The sequence below is a fragment of the Lissotriton vulgaris genome, chromosome 10, assembly GCF_964263255.1.
Source record: "Lissotriton vulgaris chromosome 10, aLisVul1.2, whole genome shotgun sequence".
In the NCBI taxonomy this organism is placed as follows: Eukaryota; Metazoa; Chordata; class Amphibia; order Caudata; family Salamandridae; genus Lissotriton; species Lissotriton vulgaris.
In genome coordinates this window covers 74,935,730-74,963,619 of record NC_141698.1, presented here as the reverse complement: position 1 = coordinate 74,963,619, position 27,890 = coordinate 74,935,730, and the positions used below count along the sequence as shown (strand labels likewise).

The 27,890-nt window shown below is 41.8% G+C and overlaps 1 protein-coding gene across 3 annotated transcripts in view; it reads left to right on the top strand.

Moving 5' to 3' along the window:
- LOC147684697 (uncharacterized) overlaps positions 1-27,890 on the top strand; it is a 292,946-nt gene that overhangs the window by 178,299 nt on the left and 86,757 nt on the right. For all 3 annotated transcript variants that reach the window (XR_015300652.1, XR_015300653.1, XM_086940535.1), the window contains 3 exons: positions 7,405-7,458; positions 8,842-9,059; positions 22,157-22,233. Coding sequence is in view for 1 of the 3 variants with exons in the window: in XM_086940535.1 (XP_086796661.1) it covers positions 7,405-7,458; positions 8,842-9,059; positions 22,157-22,233 (349 nt within the window). In the remaining 2 variants the exon portion in view is untranslated. The remainder of the gene's footprint in view (positions 1-7,404; positions 7,459-8,841; positions 9,060-22,156; positions 22,234-27,890) is intronic.

Here is a 27,890-nt window from a genome sequence, read left to right as displayed (position 1 = left end):
TTTTTTCAGAGGAGGCGTGACATTCTACTGCTCCTTCGAGGTCAAAAGATACCTGTGAAGAAAATGACAAACTAAACAATGGGAACGGGGAGGTGGGTTAACACAAAACTAAAAGACTGGTTTGAATTACCAGGAACAAATAGAGACGCCTATTGTGGCGTTGCAACTAAAAAATGGCAATACTTCACGTGACTACCCCTAACTCTTGGTCAGGGACAACTTTCTCATTAATGGCAATATTTTATTTTCAAAAATGGCAAGATTCCACTCCTTTCTATCGAACCCCAGTTCTATTACAGAGTCTTCTGTGGTAGTTTCTGTTATTCTACTCTCACTACTGACTCTGGCTCGTGTATATACGTGTAACTGATTGAGCGAGTGATAGTATTTCATCAATCCCTTTCGGAGTCCTAGTTAAGATGCATTCGTTAGTCAGGATTGGCTTCCCATGCTTATAGTTGTTATAGTAAAATCACATTTTAAGCGGAGTGTTCAGTCCAGGGTGTCCCGAGAAGGTTAAGAGGGCTACTCAAGTGTCTGTCTAATTGCGCAATCTAGTATAATCTCCCCAATTACTTTTCCAACATTGCCAATGCCATTATTCGCCGTAATCAACATACCTTGTCTTGCGGGATTACTTTGCCTCATCGGTGTCCCAGCGGGTCACGGAAGCCTTCTATAACAATAACAAGTTATCTAAAATTAAAGGTTGTGAGGATACATTACGGTTCTGTCGTGTTCCTTCGGCGTTCGTGTCCACGCTACCTGAGGTCTCCATGCAGCAACTTGTGCTGACTCTACCACCTGGGCCCGGGAACTAATTACCAGTTCCAGGATCGCATGTTAAGTTGAAAATTGCATGGCAAGTATGGACAGACTGTCGCTCTAAGTGAACGTCTGTTTTCTATAATGCACTTGGACATAACTATTTAATATATTACTATAAAAAGGATTTATCAAAAACGGGTGCTGTGTTAATCCTTATTCGTATGATTAGTTCCCAATATTAGAAATGTATATTGTAGGCGTTTCATGGCTTGCCAATGTTACAACATTATGAGAGGGAGGGTGTTTTGAAAGTGGGGGCATTTCGTCATTTTGACTTATCTTTATCTATTTCGAGGAAGGCTTTAGGTGGAGCTCCTGAGTTTCATGTTAATAAAGTTCTTTTTTGGAGTCTCTTCGTTAAGGGAAGTAATTGCTCAAATTCATACACGTTATCTTCAGAGCTTTTTCGAGTTTTCTAAAGTAAGGGGGGGGGGTGTATTCATGGTATTCTTTACCTTGATTTTTAAGTTGTTCACTTAAGATTACAGTTCATGACTCAATTCGTGTTTGTTTCCTTATGTATTGTGGTTGAAGATGGGAGACACTCATTTTTATATTTTCTTTGTCAGGCTATCAATTATGTGTTGGGCACCGCCTCAATTTCCAGTTCGGGTGAGGTCATCTTAACGGTGTTCACTTATAGATGTTTGCCCACGGAATATTATCATTGAGTCTGTCTGTCAATTTTCAATCTGAGTACCCACCTTTGCTCCTTCTCAAAAAGGATCCTTTCTGCATTGTGGTCTCTGTTGCCTAGTGTTTCTAGGATTACCTAGTTCAAGTCATTAATAGTGTGTCCTGCTTCCAGGTAATGGTTTGATATCTTGGTTGTGATTTTTTTTGCATTTAACATTACTTCGATGTTCACACAGCCGCTGTTTTACCTTCCTGCAGGTCATACCAATGTATCTGTTTTTTTCATGGGCATGTGATCATGTAGATCACATGACTGGTATTGCAGTTTGTGTGATTTATTAGCTTCCATTTGAAATCGGGTAGTAACTGTAATTCTTTTGTAACTTTGGTCAGTGGGCACACTGAACATGATCCGCATGGGTAATGTCCGACGACAGGCCTGGCGTCCCAAAGTGGGGTGCGTTATGGCTGGAATTTTCTTGGGGGTTGGTCAGGTATGGACTAGTATGTCTTTTAGGTTCCGGGTTCTTTTGTTAGCGAACCTGGGTTTAGGCCATTTAATATTTGCCGAAGTCAGGATTCCCCAGTTTTTGTTGACAATCTTTCTCAGATTATTACTTGCCGGACCGTATGTAGTGACACAGGTCAAGATGTCGTTTTCTGGCATTCTCTGTGTGGTTTCCAAGAGACCATCTCTGTTTTGGTTCCTTGCTCTCTTTCTGCACTTCTCAATGACTCTTCTTGGGTAATTTCTTTCCTCAAGTTTTTCACATAGCTCACTTGCCTGTTGTTTGTATTCTGTTGTTTTGCTGCAATTTCTACGCAGCCTTAGAAATTGTCTGTAAGGGAGATTCTCCCTTAACGGTCCGGGATGAAAACTCTGGTAGGAGAGTAAACTATTCTTTGACGTGGGCTTATAGTAGGTTTTTGTCTCTAGGGTTTGGCCTTCAACGTAAATCGTAAATCGTAATGTCAAGAAAGTCAAGTTGTTGTTTGTTTGCTGTATATGTGAAATTCAGCCATTCATCCCGTGTGTTTATCCAGGCATGGAAGTTGCCAAGGCTCTCCATATCTCCTACCCAAATCAAGATGACATCATCGATATATCGACGCCAGAATAATATCTGTTTATGGTAGGGATTGGCGGGGGTGTTAATGTGCTCAGATTCAAAATTGCTCACATATAGTCCCGCTACACTTGGAGCAAACGTACTTCCCATGGAAGTTCCATGGCATTGCTGGTACATGGTGTCGTTGTACTGGAAGTAGTTTTCCGTGAGAGCCGTCTTGCAGCATTCTAGGACAAAATGCCTCAGTGTTTTGTAATTCCAGTCGTTGTCAAAGATGAGGGTTTCCAAGGTCTTAAGAGTCTTTTGCTGTGGAAGGCTCGTATAAAGACTTTCCACGTCGAGTCCAACCAGAATCATGTGTTGTTCTGAGTAGTTGAAATCTTTAAGAAGATTGAGGAGATCCCTAGTATCTTGTAGGTAAGAGGCAACAACTTCAAGGGTAAGGGTAACACCCCATAACTCTCCTTCCCCCAACAAACAGTGACTCCCCCCCCCCCCCCCTTTCCCCCCGATTATACCACACCTGTCGGGGGAAGACTTCAGCAATTCCTCCCCATTTGGCAGTCTATATAACATCTGACAAATGGGTGCTTGGAATTATCCAACATGGTTATTGCCTGGCGCTTACCAGCAATCCTCCAAACATTCCACTTCGCTCTTGCAAGTTATATCCAGAACTAATACACGTGTTAAAACAAGAGATCCAGTCCCTTTGACTAAAAGGAGCAATGAAGCCAGTTCCAAAAAAGTACCATGGCTTCGGGGTTTACTCACTGTACTTTCTCATCCCCAAAAAGGACGGTTACCTAAGACCTATCTAGATCTGAGAGAGTTAAACCCTTACATACTATCAGAGCATTTTCACATGGTGACACTGCAACAAGTATTCCCATTTTGACAAAGAGCAGACTTTGTCTCCTCTAGATTTGAAAGACGCATATTTTCATGTACCAATTCATCCAGCTCGTCGCAAATACCTGCGATTTATGATAGCAGGCTAGCACTACCAGTTCAAGGTACTTCCCTTCTGAGTGACTATGGCGGCCAGAGTTTTGACCAAATTTCTGGCTGTAGTTGCTGCTCATCTCATAAGACAACAAATTCACGTCTTCCCCTACCTAGACAACTGGCTAATCAAAGCTGTCCAAAACTGTCTGCAGCCCACAAAGATCACAATAGATCTAATGCATCTACTGGGCTTCACCACCAATGCACAAAAGTCTCACTTGCACCCCTCACCACAGATGCAGTCCTATCTAGGAACCAGTCTAGTCACAGTCCAGGCTATAGCCTCTCCCAATGTAGCCAGAATACACAATATTTAGGCTGCCATTTAACAGTTTCAGCCCAACCAACCATTATCACCCAGAGTGTTCATGCAACTACTGGGAATGTTGGTGTCTTGCATAGCAATCGTACCCCATGCAAGGCTCCACATTTGCCCCTACAAGAGTGCTTAGCACGTCAGTGGAATAAATCCCAGGGTCTGTTAGCCGATCTAGTGTTAGTAGACGGCCCTACACATCACTCTCTGCCGTGGTGGAACCCACAAAACTTGTCAGCAGGGCAGCCTTTCATCGACCCTGTTCCACAGATCATTCTCACAGCAGACGCATCTTTAACAGGTTAGGGGGCTCACCTAAAAGATTACACAATATAAGGCATGTGGAGCAACACGCAGAAAACTCTCCACATCAACCATCTAGAACTCTTCGCTGTCTTCCTAGCACTCAAAGCTTTTCAGACTCATCTCATAGCAAAAACTGTCCTAGTCCGGACGGACAACATTGTACAATAACGGGGGCGGGGGGACACACTCTGGAACTGTCACGCCTCTCTCAAGCCATTTGCAATTGGGCAATCCATCACAAGATTTTACTTCTGGCAGAACATCTCCCAGGAGTAAACAATCAAATTGCCGATCTCCGCAATAGAAGGCAACAAATTCACAAGTGGGAGCCTCTTCCAACAGTGGGTATTCCCACAAATAGAGCTATTCACCACAGCCGAAAAGCAAAATGCCCAGACTACAGCTCCAGGTATTCACACCCGCAATCAAAGGGCAATGCCCTATGGATGAAGTGGTCAGGGATATTTGCATACTCTTTTCCGGCTCTCCCTCTCATTCCATAGGTGGTTCGGTAGCTCAGGCAAACATCTTTCACACTAATTCTGGCAGCTCCCACATGGGCTCGCCAGCCATGGTACACCACCCGGTTGGAACTGTCACTAGTTCCACATCAAAAACAACACCGGAACTCCAGTCTCCTCACACAGAACCATGGAGAAATCAGACCTCCAAATCCCAAAGAAGTGAATTTAGCAATCTGGCTTCTGAATTCATAGTTTGATTACTTAAATTTACCACCAGACTGTATGACTATTGTAAAACAAGCAAGAAAGCCTACCACCAGAGCTTGATATGCGGCAAAATGGAAAATATTTGCTGTATATTGCAGTAAAGCAAAATCAATCCTTTAGATGCTTCTATACAAACATTATTTGTTACATTTACAACGAACAGGACAGACTTGCACGTCTATTCGTTTGCACTTTGCAGCTGCATACTTACAAAATAGGCAACATCTGTCACTATTCAGAGTACCAGTAATCAAGGCCTTCATGGAAGGTTTAAAAAGGGTAATACCACCAAGGATTGTTCCCGCTTCAGTGTGGAATCTCAACATTGTCCTCACAAGGCTCATGGGTCCACCTTTTGAACTATTACACAAATGCCCATTACAGTTCCTCTCATGGAAATTAGCTTTCCTCATTGTTATCACATCTCTGAGGAGAGTCGGTGAGCTACACGCATTAACGCTACAAAAACCTTTCTTTCAGCTACACAAAGACAGGATAGTTTTCCGTACCAACCCCAAATTCCTTTCACAAGTAGTTTCTGCTTTTCATATAAACCAATTGGTTGAGTTACCAGTTTACCTTCCTCAACCTGATTCCGTAGCAGAACACGCTCTTCACATGCTTGACGTTAAGAGCTTTATTGTCCTACATAGATAGGACAAAGGACTTCCGCAAAACAATACAATTGTTTCTAATCATAAAGGCAATCCTATCTCTAAATCTGGTATTGCAAGATGGATTGTTAAATGCATTCAAACATGCTATGCTAAAGCCAAAAGGACTTCGACTATACCCCCTAGAGCACATGCCACTCACAAAATATGGCCTTCTGTGGCCTTTTTAGGTAACAGCCCTTTAGCTGATATATATATATATATATATATATATATATATATATATATATATATATATATATATATATATATAGCAGCTACATGGTCTACACCACACACATTTACTAAACACTATTGTGTAGATGTGTTATCACAACAGGCGAATGTAGGCCAAGCAGTACTTAAAACACTGTTCCAAAAAACTTCAACATCTACAGGTTAGCCACAGCTTTGGGATTATACTACCTTATAGTCTGTGCAAAGCGTTTGTATCTACAGCATACATGTCTCAAACGGATAATTTTACTTTCCCAGTAAGCATCTGGTGTTGGCATGTAGAGCTGTAGATTCACATGTGCCCACCCGCCTCCCCGGGTACCTGTAGTTGTTGCAGTTCATTATACCTATATATGTTTTGGCATCTCTATACTACACTTACTTACTCCATTCTCACCCTCCTGCGGGAAAACAATCTAACAATGAAGTCGATGACCATGCCCACTATCACTGAAAGGAGGAATCCTTACCTCGTGACTAGGAAAGACTTCTTCGAAGAAAAAACACTTGCAAACATCCGGACCCAACACTAGATGGCATGAGTATGCAAAGCATGTGAATATACCGCTCTACATTCCAAGAACAGATGCTTACTGGGTAAGTAACATTATCCATCTTTGCTGTCGATGAGATGCGGTTTCTTGTCTTTAGTCATCCCAAGACTGTGGAGAAAGTCGAACTACCAGTCACTGAGGAGGGTAACGTGTACTTCTGTAGCAATGTTAAATCGTACAGTCCATCCAGTAGCTCTTAATAGTACTAACACAGTTGTACATGAATTTGTGGAGAAGTGAAACCTGGTTAAAATGATTTTACGGCCCCTTTCCGTTCAAATTGTGTATTCCAAAGTTTCAACTTAAATTAAATTCACCAGACTGATGAACACAACTTGGAGCATGTCCTTTCTCGTGTAAAATTGTGGTGGGCTACGCTTGTCTTTTTATCCGCCAACTTTGGTTTTCCTACATGTTATAACCTGGCCCTCCCCTTCTGTTTTCCATTTCTATTTATTTATACTCTTTTTGCTGGTTCCCCTGAGCCCTGTCTCTTTAACACTGCCCATCTGTCCTGTCTATCTCCCTTCTTCCCCTCTTGATCGTTGTGCCATGCTCCACCATGCACTCTAAATCTGTCTCCTCTGCCTCTATTTCCGCTTTCTGGGTATTTTTTTCTCTATTGCCTCTTTCTGGGAATTTTTTTCACTGCTTCCCATCTCCTTTTGTTGTTGATCGCAGTTCAAATGGATAGGGTTTATCTATCACCACCTGGATGATGCTAGAATAATGTTCTTGCAGCACTCCCAGATATTTGTGTAAGCTACTTACCAAACTGTCCTGAATCGTTTCAAGCACAAAGGTGGAAATTTGTGTGTAATTTAAAATTTGGTATCTTTTCTTTTGAAAATGTGCGCGGTCAATGAGCGCTATATCCACCTCAAACTCTATCTCCAGCCCTTAAATTGACTTCCTGGAGCAGTGTTTCACCATACCTTTTCTGGAGAACTGGAAAGACAATTAGTCAGCAATGGATTCCGTAGGTACATTGTGTGAGCTAATATTGCATTGTGTATGATGATATTTTCTATATGACATTTGTTTTTGTTATTTTATTCTTTTTAGTTACAAACATTTGGTGCGTTACCTAAAAGCTGTGCGATGCAATGATATGCTGCCGTAAGTAATATTTAGATACCCTTTTCTTGCTTAATACTTTACTAACACTGTGTACATATCAGAAATTTCAACATTTATAATGATTAAAACTGTATCTCTGTTCAGCAATCTCTCCTTAAATTGGGGGTTTGTGATTGTGTTGGTACTGACCAAACAAAGGCACAGTTGTTTCAAAAACGTTTCTGCCTCCACTCTTTTAACCCTTTCCGTGCTGCGAACGTCCAACGGTCGTCGCGTGCACTACCTCGCTAGTGCTGCGCACGACCGTTGGACGTCCGAATCCCGTTAGCGCGATCGAAAGTCCGCAACGGGGCGGAATGTTAGACGCGCTAAACGGGTTAAAGTTAGTGTAGGAAATCAACCCAATTCTACTAGACCTCAGATCTGTAATGGCTTGTATGGTTTCAAACTGTATCTGCTCAGGGTTTCATCATAACTAATTCCATGTTTTCGTTTACATATTGGGTAGCCAATGAAATACTGGTTCTAAGTTTTCTTTTTCGTGGGTAGGCGAGATCAGGGAAGGAATTTTTATTGGGAATATTTGCAAGGAGAGCGTCTTCCAAACTTTTGCCCCTTTCCTCTTCTCTCTGAGAATAGGCACAGCTTTTTGACTCCTTATTTCTTGCAATGTGTGAAGTATTTACATTCAAGAAATAAATAAATGTAATTTTTTACCTTTCTCTCCCCTTCTTACTCCCTCTAACTTTCGGCCCTCTATCCTCTCATGCTACCTCTCCTTTCACTCGCCTCCCCTCCTTTCACTTGCCTCCCCTTCTCCATCACCCTCTCTTTCAGTCCTGTTTGAGGCAGGAACAGCCTTGATCCCTCTGCATGTATAGTCTTGGAGCTAGTGAGTTCAGTCTATGGATCCTAACACTACAGAGTGCAGTTTCATGTGATGTTTTCTTTAATATGCATTCTTGGACATGATTTCATCTCCACGTGGTGTTGAGCAATCAGTATCTATGGTGTCACAAAGTACCTATTAGGATCTTAATTAGATTTTGTTAATTACAAATCCTATTATCCAATTTCCTAATGTTGGCCATCATATATTTTTACAGATTCACAACATCAGGCCAATATTGCATTTGCAACAATTTAGCATGGTGTCCATGCAAGTGTTTAAAACTAAATTGCAAAGTGAGGGGAAATGATTAATACTTGGGCTCATTCATAAAAGCCAGACTCGACATATGTGAGCTACATAAGTGTGGGCAGCACCCAGTACCTTTCAGCACTAGTGTTTGCACCAAACAGTGAAACTTGCAAAATAGTGTCAGTACAGGCATTTCTCACACAAACTAACCCTATTACAGGTTGTATAATGGTTTATGCCTTTCAAATTCAATGTAAGTTTTTCTTGTTTTTGTCTTCAAGGTTACAACGTTTGAGAGAGAAAATCCCGTTCTATATGTGTAAATATGGAAATTTTCCAGAAGCTGCCCAGTCACTTGTACAGTTAAAATGTGCCTCTTGCACAGTGAATGTTAAGTTGTCAGTTGCTGACTTTGCCCTCTATTTGAAGATGTTTCGAACGGAGTGCTGTCCATCTGGCAAACACCTCACTGACCAAGAGGAGTGGACATCACTAAAAGGCAAGTTTCTGTAATGGTGTGGATAGAGTAATTTATTATGTAAAACACATGGGCCAGAGGTAGCTTCTCAGTTAGCATACTGTGCCCTGGGATGTGCAATTAGAGCAGGAAGGTTTAAAGGGTTTGTGTCTCATTAAAACACATTGCCATAAAAATTCAAGTCCCAGTTTTATTTCAAATACTTGTTACAGGTGCTCACAAGTTCTTTTTATTGATATATTTTTAATGCTTCTGTAGGCTGTATTATTGCTAGAAAAACATCCCCAACCTGCAAAAGAAATGTTATTTTACTACTTTTGTGAAATAATTGTCCTTGTGCTTTAATCAGCACAGCTATATTGCTTGTTGCTCTGGATATAGCTTCTGCAGCTTTTCTTGTTACATTAGAACAACCATTAACTCTTCTAAGGGTGGTGATCGAAAGCTTTATACATATTATACAGAATAGAATCAAGAGTATCTTGGTGTTTGCAAGTTGCAGAGTTGTTATGACCAGCTAATATTTATAGACCCACCACCACCTCCCCCACCCCCTGATGAGCGCCCAAAAATACTAAAGCAAGATGCCATAGGATAAATATCATAGAAACCTGGTAAAGTGTAAGGGGCCTGGGGCCAAGTTTCTTGGAAGCAGAGGATATCGCCAGTATCCAAGTAAAGACACCCTTCTCTGCATACATATTTGTACTTTGGGGAATAGGCTTACCCAGTTCAATCCCCCAATCAATAAAGGTTTCTTTTTCTCCCCACACTTCCTGTCTCAATACCACACTCCTTCATTCTGTGCTCGAGACATCCCCTGCAACGTTCTAACCTGGAGGGTCAAATTCTACCCATAACATGTCCTCTGAGGTAATATGTTTAAGAGCAGGGATATAGCTGAACAGTCTCAGCAGCTTCCCACGATTGAGCGTGTCCTGAGGACCCTTAGGTAAGAACCTGGGAATAAAGACCAATTCAGGGGGATCTCTAGCAGTCCCTTTATTAACCAGTTGGGCGTGTCGTAACAACTCTGGGTTGGTTAGCAGGGCATCCACGTATTTCATTGTTCCCTCTGCTGTGTTGCAATTATATAGAAGCCCCTGATTCAAGATCTGTTGTAGATTACCGGACCCTGGATTGCTGCTTAAGTTCACTGGCTCCAGGTTCCGGACCCTAGGCGATGTTCCTTCCCCAAGTGACTTTTGGGGATCCAGAAGTATTACTCACTTCAGGGGAATCCAGATATCCGACCCTGACTGTCCGAATTGCAAGGTTCCACCAAATTACCACCTAATATGGGATCCCCAGTTATGGTCCCTTGGTTATAGCCCTGAGATGAGCATGGGCCATATATATCCCGGCCCATCTATACTGCCTGTGTGCTTGCGTCTTTTAATTGTTTCTGGATTCTTCTTGCCACTGCCCAAGAGTATCTGCCATAAAATCTTTTCTAGGACCTGGTATCCCTGGAGACATTTCTATAGGCACGTCAACCTGGCCGTTCCAACCCTTTAGGAGATATCTGCTGATACTTAACTGTCTTTGTCTGACCAAATATTTGGTATACATTACTGGGGTTACTTGATGATAGTTTGAGCGTTGCTCTTTTTAATAGGCGTTTTTTAGTTTGCTATTTTGCCCTCCTTGAAAGACCTTTCCCTACAGGGGTCTCTGCAGAGTGGAAAGTTTGAAAATCCAGGGCTTGATCACCGACAATTAGGGGTTCTCTGCGTGTCAGTCTTCTTTCTTGCTCAGGCTTACTTACTTGTGTGTCCGCATCTACCTCTGTGTGTAAACTGTATTCAATTGAAATGCTAATGGCTCAGTCCCCTGACCCCCCTTTATTACACAGATCAACTCCTCTGGCATGTGACTTGTTTCCCAGAGAGGGTGTATCCACCTTTGTAGTATTAGCCTTAATGACCTTCCTGAATGCACTCAATACCTCTGGAAGAGTGCCAAGCTTATTGATGATAGGGGAACATGGGCAGAGTTTCTCCAACTCCAGAGTGCTTAATTTAAAATCCAATTGTGTTAATTTGCTCCCTAAATCTGCCAAGTGTGTTGTAAGTGACTGAAGCAAATCTATCTGAAGTTCCATTTTACTAGATTGCCAGAGAAGTGTTCTGGCCATTGTATCCTGCAAGGTTCTTATGTCTCCCAACGTGGAAATCTTTTGGGAGACCACATCTGAAACAGGAGAGCAATTACCTGGCCTCCGACCCATTGTCGGAGTTTAACTAAGCGCATCCTCTATTTGTGCTTCCATAGCAGCTAAAAACTAGTTCAAGATATTTCCCTGCTCCTGAGCTGTAGTGCTTTCACTTCCAGTCATATATGCAATAAGAGATGGCGAAATTTGTTGCTGAGTTTATGGGTAAATTAGATGTTGAGGGAGATTTCACATTTGTGAGTAATGGTGAGACATAACTTCCTGAATCATTACTTTGAAGGACTTGGGCAGCTAACAAGATTTTATGAGTTGTTTGAACACTAGTTTCTTTATCCGCGATCTTGGAGACCAAGGGTAATGAAGTGCATACTTGATCCACTTTATCCCCGTTATGAACTGAGCTGGAGGCAGTAGCAGAGTTCTCCAATTGATGTGGCCTTGGTTTACACCCTGTTGGAACTTCCTCTGTTAACTTTAGACATGATTGCAAGCCCTGATTGTTCATGTCCGCTACTAAAAGTAAATTATAACTAGTACTATATAAGTTGGATGCCAAATATGAAGAGGGCCCTGGGTCAATCCAGACCTGGATTAGAGCACCATGATCTGAAGACCATTCTAATGTTAATGTTATGGGTTCTTCTAGAGCACAAACTGATACCCGAAGGTGTCCTGGCGTTTGTGAAGAAACAACTGGGGCAGGGGCGGGAGAAAATGATCCACCGGATCAGTTCGCAAACAGCCATGTTTTTAGTGCGTTCCTAAATGGCAGAAGATTGGTCATATTTCTAAGATCCAGAGGAAGAGCATTCCCAGATTTAGCTGTATTGACAGTAACATTTCTACCACCCCAGTTGACTTTTTTTTTTACCCGTGGGACGTTTACGAATTTTGTGTCAGAAGACCGCAGTGATCACTTAGGTAAATACCAGTGGAACCGGTGTTTAAGGAATTTGGGCCGATTCCATGAAGGGCTTTGAAAACCAAGCAAAGAGACTTAAATTGAGTTCTTTTCCTGACTGTTAACCAGTGAAGCTTTTTTATTTTGGCTAATATAGACTCATACATTGGTGTGGCGGTAATGAGTCTAGCCGCAGCGTTCTGCAACATCTGTAGTTTATTCATTGACCCTTTATGGATGGATAGGTACAGACTGTGCAATAATCTAATCTGGACATTATAAGTGCTGTCACTACAGTTTGTTGTGCGTCTAACGGCAAGAGGCATTATGTTTTTGCAGGATTTGAGGATCAACGATGTGGCAGATGCAACCTGGTTTACCAGGTCCCTGAAATTTAGTTTATCATCAACCAAAACTCCCAGGTTCTTCACCTTCTTGATTGGCGTAGGTAGAGGACCCATGTCCTCCTGCCAGCACTTAGGAGTCCAGAAAGTAGGGTTGTTACCAATCAACACCACCTTCGTTTTACAGGAGTTCAGTTTCAGACAATTTTGGGCCATCCAAATCCCCACTGCTTTCATGCGGTCCTGCAGCCTTGACACGGTATCATGAGTGACCCCTGGGAGTAGTGTCACCACTATTTGGGTGTCCTCCGCGTAGGACGTTAGTGTGAACTGGAAGGCCTGAATTAGGGGTGCTAGTGATGACGCATAGACATTGAATAAAGTTGGGCTCAGCGAGGTGCCCTACGGCACCCCACAGGGTAGAGAGATAGATTCCGCTTCAAATTCCTCCTATTCCACTGTTTGAATTCTATCTGAGAGGAATGATTTAATAAGCTTCCACGTCTTACCCTTAACTCCTTTATCGTACACACGGTTCATCAGCAATGCGTGATGGACCGTGTCGAAGGCCGCAGAAAGCTCCAACATGTTCAATACTGCTTTTTCCCCTTGGTCCAGAATGGTCCTGATTTCTTCTGTAGATTTCAAGAGCCCCTTTTCCGTACTGTGACCCACTCCAACCCATACTGAACTCTAGGGCTTGGGAGTCCTGCAGAAATTTGTTGGGTATTCAGATTGCTTTCAATGATTTTTGCTGGGAGAGGTAGCCTGGAAATCGGTCTAAAATTATTGGGATCGCTAGTGTCCAAGTTGGCATGCTGGTAGCCTGAAAGTCATTTCCTGATTGACGCTTTTGTGGAGAGGGTCATCTGTCCCTCCAGATTATTGCAAGACTCACACTGGGCCTCACCTTCATTCTGAGGCAACTTCTCCAGTTTGGGCGCTACTGTTTTCTTAATAGGCTGGAGGAGTTTCTACCTTCCTATTTCAAGATTAAACTGGTGCTTGATTGTGCCTTAGATGAATTCCGGTGTCTTTTTTTTAACCAGTACGTGTCTGGAGACCCCTTCCAGGGGATTTGTAGAACAAAGTGGAAAGTAAAAGCCATACCCAGAAGCACCGCCTACAGAACACCAGGTTCTCCCACGGGCACGCTGCAAGTCTGACAATCTGCATGTTGGAGGTATTGGATGGGCTATTCCGATGTTGCCGCAATTGTAACCTCCATAATCGACAGGAGCTGTTTGCGTATATTCCAATACATTCTGGACTGTATTAAACCATATAGCCTCTACTGTTTATTGATTTTATAGAGCGAGACCAACAAGGGTGGTGCCTTTATTTGAATTGGTGAGAAGACTTGCTGTACAAATTAGGCAAATACCTTCTGTAGGCACTTTAAATCACTTTTAGTAAATGGTGGCTGATGAATGTTGGTTACTCTTAGGCTGATGAATCTGTAAACATTATTCAGGCTTCAAGGCTTTGGTGCTTGAGGGCTCGAGCAGGGCACACCAAACTGAAGCCGCACCCAGTAAGTTTCTTGTCATCAGCGGATGGCAGCACTATAGAGGTGCACATTCTGTGGTTCAAAATGACCATGTTCTGAAGCACAATTTATGGACCCCTATATAAAAAAAGAGCCACAGTAAGTTATACATTTTTCTAGATAGTACAGATAAGAAGATGAATTCTAAACCACTGCAATTGTTTTCTTTGTGTGAGAAATAACAACCCTTTCTGTTTTACCTGCAATGACGAGCAGTGCAAAGGTTACAATTGACAAATGCCAACATGCTAGAAAATTCCAAACTATGTATTGGCATGTTTCTAATTGCTTCCCTTATAAGTATGTTTCAAATGTTGGAAAACTGACATTAGCAAGAAGAAAATAATTTCTCAAGATCACGCAGTAGTTGAGTCAAGAACCTAGGATTACAATCTTTCTTTGGGTCAGAAAGCTAGCATTAGGATTTTATCTCTGGTTAAATAATGGGAAAAAGCAAAAGCCACCTCTTCAAGTCTTTGTCTTCTCCTTTTATTCCTCCCATCCCTCCTCATACTTTTTCATTCATTGCTTCTTGCTTTGCTTTTCTTTATTCTCTAGGTTCTCAGTTCCTTTATTTTTTGTTTGCCATCTTTGCCATTGCAGCTCCTTGTTTCCACCTTACTTGCTATCGTTTCTTTTGTTACCCCCCTTTCTCAGGCCTCTACTTTGTTCCTTTCTCTCGCATGTGACTTTAATTCCTTCCTTATTACCATTTTGTTTTTCTGTTGTCCATAATCATTCCATATGTAGTGGTCACTCCTCATGTCTGTGTGGGAGCTCAGGCCATTTCAAACATGTCTTGCTAACAATTGAACAGATTACTGTTGATACACATGCTGTAGTTCGGTGACTGCAATTGGAGGGTTTTGAAGACTAAAATTCTAACAGAGTACTCAGTTTTAAAAATGTGGGCATGCACTTGTACTTGCTGCAGTACATGATTGCTGTGAAACAAAAGGTTGCTGTCTAGAGATAGAGGGGTGCAAACATTCCTCCATACTACCACCAGTAGCAGCATCTTAAATCTGTGAGACCACAATCCCTCTTTATATTCCTCTGTGTTCTACCTGTAATGAATCTCTCCTGTGTCTGCTGTTGATAACTCTTTCAGAAAGAGCCATTTCTGTTTTCTGGTACTTGAAAAAGTACTTTATTCACTAAATGATTAATATGACAGTTAAGTAATTCTTCTGATTGATCTGTTTTCTATGCTGCAGTCTATGGGGCCTAGTCACAAAGGTAAATTTACACGAGAGTGAACCTACACTTTATAGTAATTTTACTACTTTTGGCTGCTAACCATTTCTGAGTGTAAAGTTACTACAAAGTCTAGACCTGCATCTGTCCCCATTAATTTAGGCGGTGGAGCTTAATTTACAAGTTCTCACTTGTAGATGGAAGTCTCCTCTTCTGGGTTGACGTTCTCCCTAAGGTAAAGTATAGAAACATTTTTAAAAGTTTCCTGAACTTTAATAAAAGTTATCAAAATAATGGTTATGTTGCATGTTAAAATGCTTCAGCATTAACTTAGTTTTGAACAAATATTTAATTTAAATGTACTAAAGATTTATTAACAATGCTCACCTAAAGGTAAATATTTAGACACATTTATTATATATTAATAAAGTTATGTAGAATTAATTTAATTAAATGTAAAAAAAATTAAATAGTCATTTGTTTAATTAAAACATTGAACTATTTTGCAATAACCGTTAAGTTTTTTAAATGCACATTTTTGTAAACAAATTCAATTAATATTCATTTAAAAATTAGAAATCAATTTATTGTAACTTTATGTTCAAGGCATATGAGCTGCAGATTACACACTTTGCATAGATGGCCACCTAGTGTTGGGCCCGGATGTTTGCAGTTTGTTTTTGTTATAGAAAAGTCTTTGGAAATCACAGGATAGGTGACTCCTCCCTCGGATCATACTGCGCATGGGCTTCGGCTCCATCCCCAGATTGCTTTTTTACGCCACCGGGCTCGGATGTGTTTCCAGCGCTCCGTGTTGGAACCGATTTCCTTCGGCGTGCAATCCTCACCGGATTCCAAAAATTAGTTTTGAACGCTTTTCCAGTCGGCGCTACTCTTCAACGTCTAACATTTCGATTCCGGTTGTCGCGACGGCCTTCGAGTCTAACTAGGCCTCGACTCCAGCTCATGGAAAGGACGCCATTTAAAAAGTGTCCTCAATGTGGGTCAAAGTTTCCCCACACCGACCTTCATGAAGTGTGTAACATTTGCCTCTCCCCGAAGCATGAGGCCAGAGACTGTTCCGCTTGTGCCTCTTTCCGCTCCAAGAAGACGATCCGGGACCGACGAGCTAGGAGAACAATTGCTCGATCTTCAGCTCAGATTCCAGACGACATCTTCGAAGAGGGCGTCCACGTCCCAGAACAACATGGCGTCGACAGCAACTCCGAGGCAGAAGATTCTGAAGTCGAGGACATCACTCCAGCACAGTGGGTGGTAAGTAAGACAGTCGACCCCGACCCTTTCTCGACACATCCAAAGAAGGCTCCGGTCACACCGTCGCCCTCGGACTCTGATGCACACCGACACACTGCTTCTACTGCTCCACCATCGGGCCCGGCTAAGAAACTAGCTAAGCCTTCCGGCGACTCGGGCTCGAGTCTGCCTTCCCACGGTGCCGGCGCACACCTACCGGCACCTAAAAAGACAATGCCAACATCCACACCATCGGCGCCGAAGCATACCACTAGTCCCTCGGCACCGAAACCCAGGTCGGAACGAAGCAAACATGCTTCGGATTCAAAAATGCACCGGAACCGAGAAAATCATCTGAGCCGAAAAAACCATCGGAGCCGAAAATGACTCCTGCTTCTCCTGTTAGACATTACAAAAAACCAAAAGAAGCCACTTCGGTGCTGAAACCTCCTTCGGCACCAAAAGATCGGCCTCCTGCAGAGGATTTATTTCACCCAGACCCTGCACAAAAGACTCAGGGTAAAAAGATCCAATCACTGGTCAACTAACTTTTGCCTAAAAAAACGACCACTGGATACATGCACCGGCTCCTCATCCAAAAAAGGGCATGGCTACCTCTCCTCTAAGAGTTCCTTCCCCTTCTCCACCTAGGCCATCACCACCCGTTCCCCCTACCAACGCATTCCCCTACATCCTCTATCATACCAGATGATGACAACAGGGATGATAGCTCTGATGATATAGGCGGTAATCCAAATGATCCATCTAATCCTCCAGGCTCACCTGACCCGTGGGATGATTATAACACCCCAGACGTTTCAAATGTCCCTCAGGACGACATATACCCCTCTAGGCCTTCCCCACCAGAAGACACTATGGGTTTCAATGAGTTGATACACAGAGCTGCACAGTATCATGGGGTAGACCTGCATACAGACCCTGTAGATGAAGACTTCCTAATGGATAACTTTGATAATGCACAAAGGTCCTCATCCATTTTACCCATGCTTAAAGGAGTGATTAAGCATGCTCCTGAAGTCTTCAAAGACCCAGTTAGAACTCTGGTCATTAACCCACGAATAGAGAAGAAAGATCAAGCTGCCCCTTCAGACCCAGCATATATTAAAGGCCCAGTGCCACTAGACTCGCTTGTGGTTTCAAATCCGCGCAAAAGAGCAAATTCACAAACATCCGGTGAAGCTCCCCCACCAGATAGTCTAAGCTCCTTGACGCATCAGGGAAAAGAACTGCGTCTCAAGCAGCAAACATGTGGCGTATCGCCAATACACAAGCATTGTTGGCAAGATATGACAGGGCACATTACGATGAATTAGAATCATTAATGCAACACCTCCCTGATAGATATAAAGACAGAGCAAATGAGCTTATCAAAGCAGGGAAAAATATTACAAACACCTCTATTCGTTGTTCACTAGATGCAGCAGACACTGCCTCCAGAGCAGTTAATACCAGTGTTTTGTTGCGTAGACACGCATGGCTACGCATTTCAGGATTCAAACCTGAAGTCCAAAGTGCTATAATTAACCAGCCCTTTGATGAGCAACACTTATTCGGACCTAATGTAGATGTATCCCTTGAAAAGATGAAAAAGGATACAGATACAGCCAAATCTATGGGAGCCTTGCAGTCGCATGCTCTCAAACAGTCATTTTGCCGCTCATCTTACAGAGGCGCCACCAGGGGATACTCTTCAGACACACCCTCTACCACTCATAAAGCCCCTACAGTAGGGGCTACCAAAGGGGTGGTTACAGAGGTAACAACAATAAGTGCAGAGGTAAGAACAACAACTCTTGCTCTGCCTCTACCCCTGCCCAATGACTTCCCTCCCCTTCCCCCGCCTCATTCCACTCCTGTCGGGGGAAGACTACAACAATACCTACCAGCCTGGGAAAACATCACATCAGACAGGTGGGCGCTACAAATAATTCAGTCAGGTTACTGTCTCGAACTAACATCTACCCCCCAAACCTACCACCCAGACAGCGTCCAATGTCACAAGAACATCTGATACTCCTCAGACAGGAGGTTCTATCCCTCCTGCAGAAAAATGCAATAGAAATAGTTCCAATGCTTCAGCAAAACAAAGGAGTATACTCCCTGTATTTCTTAATCCCAAAGAAGGACAGATCTCTAAGGCCTATCCTAGACCTCAGGCCCCTAAACCTGTACATACAGTCAGACCACTTTCATATGGTCACACTCCAACAGGTCCTTCCGCTCCTTTTACAAGACAACTTCCTTGTCACTCTGGATCTCAAGGACGCCTACTTCCACATTCCTATCCACACAGCACACAGAAAATATCTCAGATTTGTACTAGACGGTCACCCACTACCAATTCAAAGTCCTCCCATTCGGAGTCACAACAGCACCAAAGGTGTTTACCAAATGCCTAGCAGTAGTTGCAGCACACTTAAGAAGACTACATATTCATGTCTTCCCATATCTAGACGACTGGCTCATAAAAGCCTGCTCATTCAGCCAGTGTGTACAACACTCACGCCACAATTCAACTGCTCCACGACTTGGGATTCACAGTAAATCGCACCAAGTCACATCTGCAACCGTCACATGTACAAAAATATCTGGGCGCTACAATAAACACCCAATTAACACTAGCGTTTCCCTCTCCAGCCAGGATAACAAGTGTACAAACTCTCCTAACCAAATTCAAACTGCAACACTCGCTTCCAGTTCGAGTGTTCATGCAGCTCATAGGAATGATGGCATCTTGCATATTCATAGTACCTCACGCAAGACTACAAATGCGTCCACTTCAAGAGTGCTTAGCACGACAATGGAACCAGGCTCCTGGTCAATTAATAGACCTAGTGTTGGTAGACAGTCGGACTGGACTCCTCGTTCTCTGCAATGGTGGAACACCAAAAACCTTTCAAAAGGCCGACCGTTTCTAGAGCCAGTTCCTCAAATAGTCATAACAGCGGACGCATCGCTCTCCGGCTGGGGAGCTCACCTACTGCATCACACCATGCAAGGCAGGTGGCTACCGCAACAAAGGTTACTCCACATCAACCATTTGGAGTTATTAGTTGTATTTCTAGCCCTGAAAGCATTACAAAAGCAAGTGTCAGGCAAAGCTGTCTTAGTCCGCACAGACAATATGACAATGTATTACATCAACAAACAAGGGGGGACACGCTCTCTGCAGCTCTCTGTTAGCGCAGCATATATGGAGATAAGCTATCCCACTAGAGATCTTCCTTTTAGGCCAACATGTTCCAGGAGTACAAAACACCATGGCATATCTGCTAAGTCGACAGACACAGCAGATCCACGAGTGGGACGCCTATTAACACAGAACCATGGAGAGATCAGACACCCGGGCCCAGCACAGCTTAACCTTGCGATCTGGCTCCTGAAGTCCTAGAGTTTGGTTACCTTAACCTCCCTCCATACTGTATGAACGTTCTTAAAGAAGCTAGACGTCCCACCACTAGAGCATGTTATGCAGTTAAGTGGAAACGGTTTGTAATATACTGTCAAAACATCATAGGATACCTATTACACCTTCAAAAGTGTAATTTAGCGTACACGTCCATCAGACTGCACCTTGTGGCCATTACAGCATACTTACAAAATAGACCACATCTATCTCATTTCAGAGTACCTGCCATAAAGGCTTTCATGGAAGGACTCAAAAGAATAATCCCTCCCAGAACACCACCTTCACCAGTGTGGAACTTAAACATTGTTCTCACACGGTTAATGGGACCCCCCTTTGAACCGTTACATAAAGGTGAATTGCAATTCCTAACTTGGAAAGTAGCTTTCCTAGTAGCTTTTACTTCTCTCAGAAGAGTTAGTGAACTACAAGCATTTACCATTCAAGAACCCTTTCTGCAAATGCATCATAATAAAGTGGTTCTACGTACTAATCCTAAATTCCTTCCAAAATCATTTCACCCTTCCATCTGAATCAGTCTGAATCAGTCTGTTGAGTGGCCCGTATTTTTCTCGCAGCCACAAACAGTCGCAGAAAGAGCTCTTAACACTTAGGATGTCAAGAGCATTGCTTTACTACATTGTAAGGACACAAACTTTTCGTAAAACTAAACCCCTTTTTGTGTCTTTTTCACCACCACATAAAAGTAACCCCTTATCAAAATCTGGGATAGCTAGGTGGATTGTTAAATGCATACAAATATGTTACCACAAAGCTAAACGTACATTATCTATTCCTCCTAAAGCCCATCTACAAGGAAAAAAGGGGCTTCAATGGCATTTTTAAGGAACATTCCACTAGATGATATATGCAAAGCAGCTACATGGTCTACACCGCACACATTCACAAAACACTATTGTGTAGATGTGCAAACTAAACAACAAGCCACTGTGGGCCAGGCTGTGCGAAAAACTTTGTTTCAAACAACTGCAACAGATACTGGTGGTCGCCACTAAAGGTGGATACTGCTATACAATCTATGCACAGTGTGTAATCTGCAGCTCGTATGCCTCGAACGGAAAATGCTACTTACCAGTATGCATCTGTTCTTGGCATGTAGTGCTGCAGAGTTAAACACGCCCACCTGCCTCCCCGGCTACCTTTATCTGTTCCAGTATTATCTTAATTAGATACATATTACATGGACATCACTACTGTCTTGTGAGACTCCATCACTTCCCTAATGGCAAAAAACAATCTGGGGTTGGAGCCGATGCCCATGCGCAGTATGATCCAAGGGAGGAGTCACCTATCCTGTGACTTCCAAAGACTTTTCTATAACAAAAACAAACTGCAAACATCCGGGCCCAACACTAGGAGGCCATCTATGCACAGTGTCTAACTCTGCAGCTCTACATGCCAAGAACAGATGCATACTGGTAAGTAGCATTTTCCTTCATTTGGGGTTAAGGCCCTGCTTGAAATATTTTCTATGGGAGGTTGTTGCAGTACCAGTATTTAACTGTGTGGTGCTAAAGTACATTTATGACTGTGTAGGGTCCTTTATGGCTGTCGTAACAGTAGAAGTTCCGTTTGTGATTAGCAATGGGCTTACTCATGTGTGGGTGGGTGTATGCACTCCCTAAGCCCCTTCTTACTCCTTTTTCAACCCCTCCTACTTTGTGGTAAGTATTCCCCATTTTCCAGCCACGCCTGCCCTTCCCACATTTACTACTGAAATGTAGGTGTATTTGCTCCGATATGTCCTGGCAGAGATCTCTGCATAGAAAAGATGGGATGGTCAAGACCTCCTCTTGGAGGTTAGTGAGTAGTTTTTAATATGCCAGTAGTACTATTATGGTACTACTAAATGTACTACAAAATGTGGTTTTGACTAGGCCCTTCGTCTTTCAACAAGTTTCATCTAACTGCACCTTGTAAGTATCAAAAATTAAATATTTACACGTAATGTATTGCTAAGCAGGTTAGTGTCATGTGGGCCATATTAGCCTGTTTGACTAGTGCACAAAAATATTAATGTTGTAGCTGCAAAGAAACTTATGTAATGTATTTTCTTAGAATGTAAATGTAAAATTAAAACACTTTCTATAATGTATTAAATGAACATCAACTTTTATTTCCCACAGCAAGTAACATTAATTTGCGTGTGCCCTAAAAATTAATATAAACACTGAGAAGTAGATTGTACTTTCCCAGTTTATTTTTTCTTTCTTAACAAACATTTAAATTGTTTACATTTTTTCCATCAGGAAATGTACTGAAGAGGGGTGTTCTGATAAAGCTGATACTCAGAATCCTGTATGTCAACCCAGCATTGTTGGAATCCGTGAGTATTCTCCTAGATGGCTTCAAAATAATCATAAATGTTTTTTGTTTATTAACTAATTTATAGCCAACTGATAATTTTTATGTAATTGGTTAAATACAGCTCAGTTTAAGGTTCTTTAGGTCACTCGTAAGAATACAAACTAGATATATTTGAAGATGATATTAAAATCATCATCATCCTAATCTAGTGAATGTGTATTGAGGTAACTATGAGAACAAACCATGTTGTGATAATAAACAATTAAGCAAATTATTAATAAGAATCGCAGCATTGTAACAGAATTTGCATGATATAATGGAGCCAGTCTTTGCTTACCAACCCAGTCTTCGTTCACTAACACCTCCCTTCTATCCATCATCATCAATACTTTGTTCATCTTAATAAGGCCATAATTATATAAAATATATTTATATGCAATAAATAATTCGGTTTTTCGGCTTTAGAGCATATTCCTTAATCTTCAAGCATTCAATATAACATTTGACATCCATACAAATCGCATCGGAGGAAAGTTCTTGAACGTGCAGAAATGTTGGTCCACAATACCTCAAGTTTAGCAGGCCTAATATCAGTAACAGGTAGTGTTTCCTGGGGCTGTATAAAAGGTACAAAACAACATAGAATGTAACATTCCTATTGGGAGGACGCATTATTACAGGGAGAGCAAGGCACCGCCACTAACCACAAAAAGTGACTAAAAGTGCACTTTGTTAACTGTAAAGCAGGTAAGATAGATAGAATATTTGTTGAGAATTACAGTATATACGATTCCATCGTTCCTGGAATCTAAATCGTTATATGTGTGCTCGCTGTTTATTTTCACTCAACAGTCTGAGATTCCCCAAGTGCTTAAAAGATGTCTTTTACAAAATTCTTATAAAAAGCTTTACTAGAATTTGGAATATTAAATACTTCCATAATGCTTAACTGGAAACAAAGCTTTTTGATGCGAGATATCAATGGAATCTGTAGTGGATAATCCAGGGCAAGACAATCTTGCAGTAGTAAGGTAGAGAAGGCCACCTCCATTTTGAACCAAGCATATATCCACTAAAAGAAATAGACTTAATTTAATTAAATCCTCTAAATAATGAAAATCCCAAATCATCATCATGCCAAATATAGGTGGACCAGTTATGAAACATCAAGTAACCTATGTGAAAACAGTTTTCTAACTTTTGTAAGGTACTCTACTATTAGTAATCCCAAAGGCCTGCTCCGTAAGTTGCAAAAGATAAACATTTGATTTTGTAAACAGTAATCAGTACCCCTGATGGGTTGCACACCAAGTTTAGTGGCAAATTAAAAACGGGCCTCTATAGCTCTTTTGAATTGTTGCAACCTAACAGTACATAGATGCCCCCTATTTAAAGACTAGACTAAAGGTATGGCCAGATCTGCAAAAGTTCAGATGCTTCTCTAAGATGTATTATGCTACCTCTTTTGTGACTTTTGTCCCACAAATCGTCTTGTATGATTTAGTAAGATTTTCTATAGGTGTAAGTCAGTGAATGCATCAAATCTATGTAAACCGTTGGCTATTCTGGCTATCAAGACTGCGTTGTCCTCATATAATAGTACTGGGATGTGCACCCACCTGTGGCATATCCTGGTCGTTTGTCAATAACAAACTCTCCCAACCCTTTATCCCCTTAAGTGCTGCGTCGGTGCGTTGGCCGACGGCAGCACTACCTCCCCAGTGCTGCGCACGACCATTGGACGTCCATTCAGCACTGGTTCCAATGGACAGCGCAGCACTGGGGAGGGATGTTTACTAGCATCTATGAGGTTAAATACAGAATAAATAAATAAAAAGGGTGTTTTAGGACACCCCCCTGGTGCACTCCGTTATTGATTTTAAATGAGTCTGTGCAGTTTTCATTTTGGTCCAAACGAGCAATAGCCAAGATATCCGAATGCATCTTGTAATAATCCAGAAAAAAGGTTTAAATGAAGAAGCTTTATTCAGCAGCACAGCATCAAGTATACAGCTTCAAGGTCCAAGTACAACTGACAGAAAAGGGCAGAATGCATCACCAGGAAAGTTCTGAGAACCAGAACTTCATGAACAAAGTCTCATGCAATTAAAGGAGAAGTAATGTATAATGTAGGATATAACACATCTCCCCCATAAACAGAGAAACAAAGGGAATGACATATGTACAAAATCATAATAAAACGAAGCGAAACTTTACAGAGCAAAATATTATACATAGTCTCGTAAAGAAATAGGTTTCCTACGAGTGCGGGCATCAAACTTGATCCTGGAAGCAATGGTGTCAGTAGGGGGCCTAGAACACAGACCTGGCGCAGAATTGTGACCAGAAAAATGAGAATTCACACCATACTGGACAGGGCACTTCGCAATCTTGCTTACATTCCAGACCTTTCCATCTTGCGTGATAACAGAATTTTGGAAGACATTTTTAACCTGAATGGGTCTACTATATTTGCTCACTCCCTTGCTAACAAATGAAGGTTTCAGAATTTTGACCCAATCACCCACAGCCAAACCATGCTCTTTAGCTCTCCACCTTTTGTTGTACCACAGGGCAGATTTACTTTGTTTAGAAGCCACTCTGTCCGCAACGAGTTTGACATCAACAACATCCTCACAAAAGGCCTTACATTTTTCTTTGAACCACCAAGGACAAATAACAGAAGCAGGATCTCTTCCCTTAAGTAACTTGAAAGGACTGACCTCTGTGGTGGTGTGTGGAGTTATGCGGTAATGCTAAAGTTTCTCTCTGAGGATATTCAACCAGCTACCTTTTTCCTTAATGGCATCAACCACAAAGTTCTTTAACACACGGTTGAAACGCTCAACCTGACCATTCTCATGTGGCTCGTAGAGTGAAGTCCTAATATGTTTTATGTTGCAAGATTGTAAAAATGACTGCATTTCTGATGAGACCAATTGTACCCCATTATCTGACACTAAAGTGGAAGGACAACCCTCTCTAGAAAATACTTCTTGGAAAAACAGAATTATAACCTCAGAAGTGATCTTTGACACAAACTTTACCTCTGGCCACTTAGAATGGTAATCAATAATCACAAGTGCAAAGCGAGAAGATTCAGGCAAAATATTGAATGGACCAGAAATGTCAAAGGCAATTTCACTCCATGGAACTTCAGGCCAAACCACCGGCTTAAGAGGTGGAACAACAACTTTTAACATTTTGTCTTTGTCACAACACTCACTGCAATCCCTAACCACCCGATCTACAAACCTGTCTAAACCAGGCCACCAGAAATTCAATCTAATCAAACGCTTCATGGCAGAAATGCCAGGATGGGTTTTGTGCGCCAACTTGAGTATCAACTCTTGAACGCCAACGGGTGGAACACACTTGTCACCTTTAAACACAAGATCACCATCACAGAATAATTCATCAGCAACATTGAAGAATGGAACAATGTCTTCTCTAACATTGGTTTTGTTGGGCCAACCTTCCAACAAATATTTCCTCAAGGTAAGAAACTTTTCATACTCTTCTTGACACTTAAACCAGAACTGTTCAGTGATCTCTTGATACTGTGAATCAACAAAATCCTGCAAGCCACAAACAAAATCCAAATCTTCACAACCCTTAACACTGTCAATTAAACTAAGACAAGGCAGACGTGACAAGCAATCAGCCGTCACATTTTTTTTTCCAGGAATGTATTCCACTGTAAAGCTGTATTCTTGTAACCTGGATGTCAAACGTGCGATCCTTGCTGTGGAATTCCAACCTCCTCCCACTGATAGAATATTTACAAGGGGCTTATGATCAGTCCTCAGAATGAACTTACTGCCCCAAATATATATTCTATAGTGCTCTATCGCCCATACACACGACAGCAACTCCCGCTCAATAACTGCATATCTGCGCTCTGTCTCACTCAGTGTCCTGGATGAAAATGCCACATTCCATTCTGACATACCGTCAGTTTGGGAAAGTACACAACCCAAACCGTATAAACTTGCATCTGTAGTGATTATACATTTTTTTCCCATTCTAAAAGGTCTCAAAGTTGGGGAACCAACAATATCCTTTTTGATCTCAGAAGAAGCGTTTTCTTGCTCTGTGTTCCAAACAAATTCATTCTTTTGTCTCAAAAGTTTTCTCAGGGGCTCCATTTTTGTAGCAAAATTAGCAACAAACTTGCTGTAATACTCACACATGCCTGAAAACGACAAGAGCTGTTCCTTATTTATGGGAGCTGGAGCATTAAGAATGGCCTCGACATTTGATTTTTTAGGAATTAAACCTTCCCCTGAAAGGGTGTGCCCCAAATACTCCACTGATTTCTTAAACAAATTGCACTTGTGTGCTTTAAGGGTAAGGCCATAGTTTTGTAGTCTGGAACATACTTCATTGAGATGAACCGAATGTTCAGCATCATTTTTAGAGAAGATTAGGATGTCATCCTGAAAGCATTTAACGTAAGAATCCAGGTCTCTAAAAATTAGGAACATTACCCTCTGGAATACAGAAGCGGCAGAAGCCAACCCAAACGGCATTCTTCTGCACTGAAAGAGACCCATAGGTGTGATGAAAGCAGTGAACTTCCTAGATTCCTCCGTTAGCTCTATTTGATGGTACGCTGACCTAAGATCTAGGGTAGAAAAGATCTGCGCACCATCAAAAAGTGAAACTAATTCATTGATATTGGGGAGCGGATGGCAATCTATAACTATGTTTGAATTAAGAGCTCTCAAATCAATACAGACTCTTAACTTTTGATCAGGTTTTCGTACGAGAACAATGGGTGAAACCCACTCAGATGACTCAATTGGTTCAATTATATTATCTTTCAACAGATCATCCAACATGTCCTTTAGTTCAGACCTGACATTGAGGGGTACGCCTCTCAATTTTTGTTTCACAGGAATAGCATTATCTTTTAAAACGATTTTGTGTGCAAAACCTTTCAATTTTCCTAATTGATCACTAAATACTTTATCAAATTTTTTACTCCAAAAGGAGGTAACATCTTCTTCCCGTTCAGAAATGCTATTAACCATCTCTTGGTCACTACACAGTTCAATGGGATCTTTGGCTCGTGGATTTAGTTTGATACCCAGTTCCCATTGATCTTGCCACCCAAGAACATTTACACCTTTGGACGCTATATACAATTTGATATAGGCAAATCTACCTCTAAAAGTTAAGTGCACATTTAGAAATCCTTCAATTGAAATATTGCCTCCATTAAAGTTTTCAGCTAAAATGTCAGATGGTTGTAATTTGGTAAAATCACACACTTCCTGTAATTTTTCATCAAAGTATTGTTTAGTAATGATGGTCCATGGAGACCCAGAGTCTACCATCAATTCCAGATCAACCCCAAGGATGTTAAAATTGCATTTAGGTGATTTCTTACGAGTAAAAACAATGGTACCCCTTTGTAAGATGGACACAACATACCCTCTTGCAATCTCCTGTGGGGTAGGTTCAGAATCATTAACTGAAGACACTTTGATGGGAGTAGGATAATTGGGAACAAAACGTGATTGTCCTGTTCTTCCTTGTGAGTTAAAACGTTTCTCCCTACAGACATTACTAAAGTGTCCCAGCTTACCACAAATGTTGCAAGTTCTATTTAGGGCAGGACATCCTGGGAAAGAAGCAACATGTGACTTATTACCACACCTATAGCAGGAA